The sequence below is a fragment of the Geospiza fortis genome, unplaced genomic scaffold (genome assembly GCF_000277835.1).
Source record: "Geospiza fortis unplaced genomic scaffold, GeoFor_1.0 scaffold64, whole genome shotgun sequence".
Taxonomy (NCBI): domain Eukaryota; kingdom Metazoa; phylum Chordata; class Aves; order Passeriformes; family Thraupidae; genus Geospiza; species Geospiza fortis.
Window position 1 is genome coordinate 1,349,050 of NW_005054461.1, and position 4,104 is coordinate 1,353,153.

At 37.9% G+C, this 4,104-nt stretch overlaps 1 protein-coding gene across 2 annotated transcripts in view; it reads left to right on the forward strand.

Moving 5' to 3' along the window:
• Positions 1-1,083, forward strand: part of NSUN2 (NOP2/Sun RNA methyltransferase 2) — an 18,555-nt gene extending 17,472 nt beyond the window's left edge. Inside the window, exon 15 of one of the 2 annotated variants that reach the window (XM_031062767.1) lies at positions 515-1,066. In XM_031062767.1, coding sequence (XP_030918627.1) covers positions 515-920 — 406 coding nt within the window. In that variant the 3' untranslated portion in view covers positions 921-1,066. Of the gene's footprint in view, positions 1-514 lie in introns of both variants that reach the window. The other variant, XM_005427928.2, reaches the window with a different exon arrangement.
• Positions 1,084-4,104: the final 3,021 nt, after the last annotated feature.

Below are 4,104 nucleotides of genomic sequence, written 5' to 3' on the forward strand. Positions count from 1 at the left end.
TGTCTTGTCTGTAAATTCTTAAAACAAGCATAGAATTTGTCTTCATAAGGAAGAGCTGGTAGTTGTGCCAGAGATCAACAGATCTGCAGAATCTGCATGTGATTTCTTTGTTTGTTTCCCTGTAAAGTCCAGGCATTTGGAATGGAAAAAGTTACTTTTTATTGTTCCTTTTTGTGGACAAAGTAACTTTTGTGGACAAAACTCTTGAGAATTTTCTAAATGTAAACTTTCATTTTGCTGTTCCTTGTATTAGTTTTCAACCTAGAGCCAGAGAATTATTTTGCTTGTTGCAAAAACTTAATAGCATTGAGTTTCTGGGTTTTTGGCTTGCCTGCTTGCTTGTAGACAAGCAGATGTCTGTGTAGGTGTTGAAGTTAAGAACAATGTACTTTCATCTTCTGTGAATAGTTACAAAATGCATTCAATGTTGGAATGGAATTGCTGTATGGCTATAAAATGAAGTTTTGAGGATGAACTTTCTCATAATTGACTGAACTTAACTGCTTGTTTGTAGAAAACCTCATGATCTTCAGTGTCCAATAGTGCTGTGTGGTTGGCAAGGGAAGACATCACTGCGTGCCTTTGTGCCCAAGAATGAGAGACTTCATTACCTGAGGATGATGGGAGTTGAAGTGTTTAAAGCAAAGAGGAAAGAGGAGGACTTGGAAGACAAAACTGAGGGAGAAGTTCAACACAGACTGGTGCAAACAGAGGAAAGAATGGATGTGGAAGATAAAGAACATGATTTAGTCCCAAAAATGGAAGCAGAAATAGGTGAAGAGTCTTCCCAGAGTCCTGTCAAAAGCAGTGCTATGGAAATAGAAAATAAAATTGAGGATTTAGATCAATCTAGTAAAAATGCCAACAGTCATGTAAGCCAGGAAGCCAAAGACACGGATGCGAGTAATGTGAAAGATTAGGTTTCTTTCTGTATTGCTTGGCAGCTTCCATGAGGCTCACATCCAGACTTTTGCTTTTAGCATGAAACTGTATTTTAAAATTTGGTCAGAATGGGATGTTCTTCTTTTAAAGTTTCACCTATTTTATATTTTAAATGAAAGCTATAAAGAGATTTCTCTTCAAGTGTGTCTTCTTTTCACCATTTAAAATTCCTTTTTATTGGTGGGTTTGTGTGTCTGTTGCTGGCAACAGACCAGGCATCAGTAAAATCTCAAGTCTGTATTTTTAATGGAACAGGGTTATGTACAAATGCACTGCACGTATGTAACTGGTCAAAAATTCCTTCAGAAGAAAAACCTGGGGTTCCATTCAAAGAACATAGATTCCAAAAACATTTTTTCTCCTATGATTGCTTACCCCACCTACCACCCAATCTTGTTACTGTTGATAACTGCAGGTTCTTTAAAGGGTAAGAGAATCAGTGTATCCATAAAAGGGCACATGCAGGATATCTGACAAACTGGTTGTTCAGAAGAAAATCTTGTCCAGCATCCTGGGGAGAAAAAAGCAGAATGCACTTTATCAAAGACTAGTGTCTGAGGTTCTTCTTCAGAGTGATTAATTGCTTGACAGACCCAGCCAGTAAATATTTTTAGCTGTATCTTCAGGTGTGCTGAGTGTGCCTCAGACTCCTGTCTTGAAATGTGCCCTTCTGTGACCATCACTCAAATCTGTGACCATCACTCAAATCTGCTGTGGTCATCTGTTCCTGTGTCAGTTCTTCAAGTGGGAGTCATCTCTAATTTTTGTAAGATAACTTGTTTATAGCTGAAATAATAGTTTAAAAGAAAAAGCATAGTGGTATATATGTTTTGTATAGTAGATGTTTAAAAGGTTATTTAGGTCTAGAAGGGTAATTTTTTACTCTGACTTTAAAAAAAGTTGGCTACCTCAGAGGCTTGGAATATAAGTTCTGTCCTTTGTGGCTTAGTTTCAGCAGTGCTCTCTCTATACTTCTGTCAAGTTGGTCTGAAAGGAAAATGACCAGCAGTACGAGGTATTGTCCTCTAGGACCATAGTGATGCAGATACTTGTTATGCTTGTCAAGCAGAATTTTACCATGTCTGTTTTTATTGATGAAGTCTTATGTGGCTTGGATCCATTTGCTGTACCTTGCTACAACAGACTTTTTGATGTCTGCCCTTGAACTACTTCATCAAAGGGAGAATTCTTGAGGGACAGACATAAAAGTGAAATAATGCCATGTCCTCTGATGAGATATTAGTCTCATGCAGTGAGGAACCATTGACAGGACTCATTTTCCTCTTGAGAGTCCATAAAATAGGTTAATAAAAAATCAGTTCTTGCCCTTGTATTTTGCTAAGGTTTAAGTTTGTTATTTGAGTAGAGAGCTGTGATGGGACAGCTTCTGTTCTGGCAGCTCCTTAGGCTGAAGAACAGCATAGCAGAATTTTCTTTTGAGCAGAGATGTGTGCATAGTATATTTTTAATCCTTAAAGTATATGAGGAAAAAGATTTTGCAACTTGAAACTTCAAGCATATTTTCATATCTTTGCATTTATTCTGGCATATTGGGCATTTGAAATGGAAGAAGGGTGGAAAGGCCAGTGTCACTGACAAGTCATCATTGTATTCTGCAGTTCTGAGCCCTGAGGATGATTTGAATCCATCTAATCTTTATGTTCTGGTGATCTCCATAAATTATAAAAAGGTCAAGTGGTAAAACCTATGTGAAGAAACGAAAATTTGTTTTGAATTATGCCTGCTGTTACTGTATTTACTGATGTTCCTGAGCAGCAGCTTCAGCTTCTTTTCAGTCAGTGGCTCTGCTAAGCATACAAGTTTGACAGGTTAAGCTGAGAAGGATACTTGTTGATATAGACAATCCAGCAGAAAGCAAACTATAGAAAATGAACTGTCCTGCTTAGGTTTTTTTGACTGAGCTTATGACTGGCAGACTAAAATGAGAGTAGGAAGCTTTTATCTGGAAGCTAAAGAAAAGTAGTTCTCATATCATAAACTGACTGGAATTGGGTATAACTTAGACTTGTAATAGAATAAGAGCCTGTAATTTTAAATGGTAGTCCCATTTTCCTGTGTTATTGATGATTTTTTTTTTTTTGCTTTGCCCTTGGTGTTTTGGAGGTGTATTTTTTTGCTGTCAAGAACAAATGGGAGAAAACAAAGAAACTAGGAGTCTTACTTTCTTGTGCTGTTCAGCAGTTTCTGTATCTCCAAGCAAAGCCAGAGATTGCAGATTTATTTTATTTTTTTTTTAATACTGTGATTTTCCTTACACCAATTGCTCTGTCCCAGTTGATCTTGCCTTGATAGCCAGAAAGGAAGATGCACAAAATTGTGTAGGTTGTGGCTGAAAGCACTGTCCCAGTTTCCCAGGCTGGGAGCCCGATGAAATGGGTGTGTTCTCTTTGCCAGGGTGGTTGCTGCAAATGATTTGAAAGGAGGACAAAAGAAAAGTGATAAGCAATCACATTGAGCTTGAACACATTAAACTTGAACACAAATTATGAAGTCTGTCCTCGTAAGTAGTCCCTATTAAATTTTGTGAGATTTCTCTAGTTAGCGTTGCTGGTTTTTAGAAACACAAGACTGTAGATGCCTGCACTGATCGCAGGGGGTTTTATATGTGACAGAGGGGAAAACAAAAAATTTCATGTATCTAAATGAATAGTCTGATGTGCTGCTCAGAGGAGTCCTCAGTAATAACTGCTGGATCCTCAAGAAAATCTGCTGACTGAAAAGTCTAGAAAGTTAAGGAGAGAACAAAGGGAACTCACCATATGGGATGCTTTTCTTCAACATTTACCTGATGTTAGTAATTTGTTACTTTTGGACATTTTTTTAGAATTTTCTTATTTTAGTTTGCCAAAAAATTAATATACCATGGCCTAGTGCCACTGAGGTGATTTATTCTTTTTTCTTAAAGGTCTGAATCCTATCAAAAGTCAATGAGGCTTCTCAAAGTATACAGACCCCTTCAAAAAATCCAGCCCATGAATTTCAAATTTAGATTAAACAGCAAAAGAAAGCAACTTGCATAACAGCTCCTTTTTGAAGCTGCGGCGAAGGAAAACCAGCGCATTTCTTCCTTCCAGTGGGAAGACTCTGTGCCGGAAAACAATCGGCGGCGTGCTCACGCTGCACCGCTGCTGGAGCTGAGCT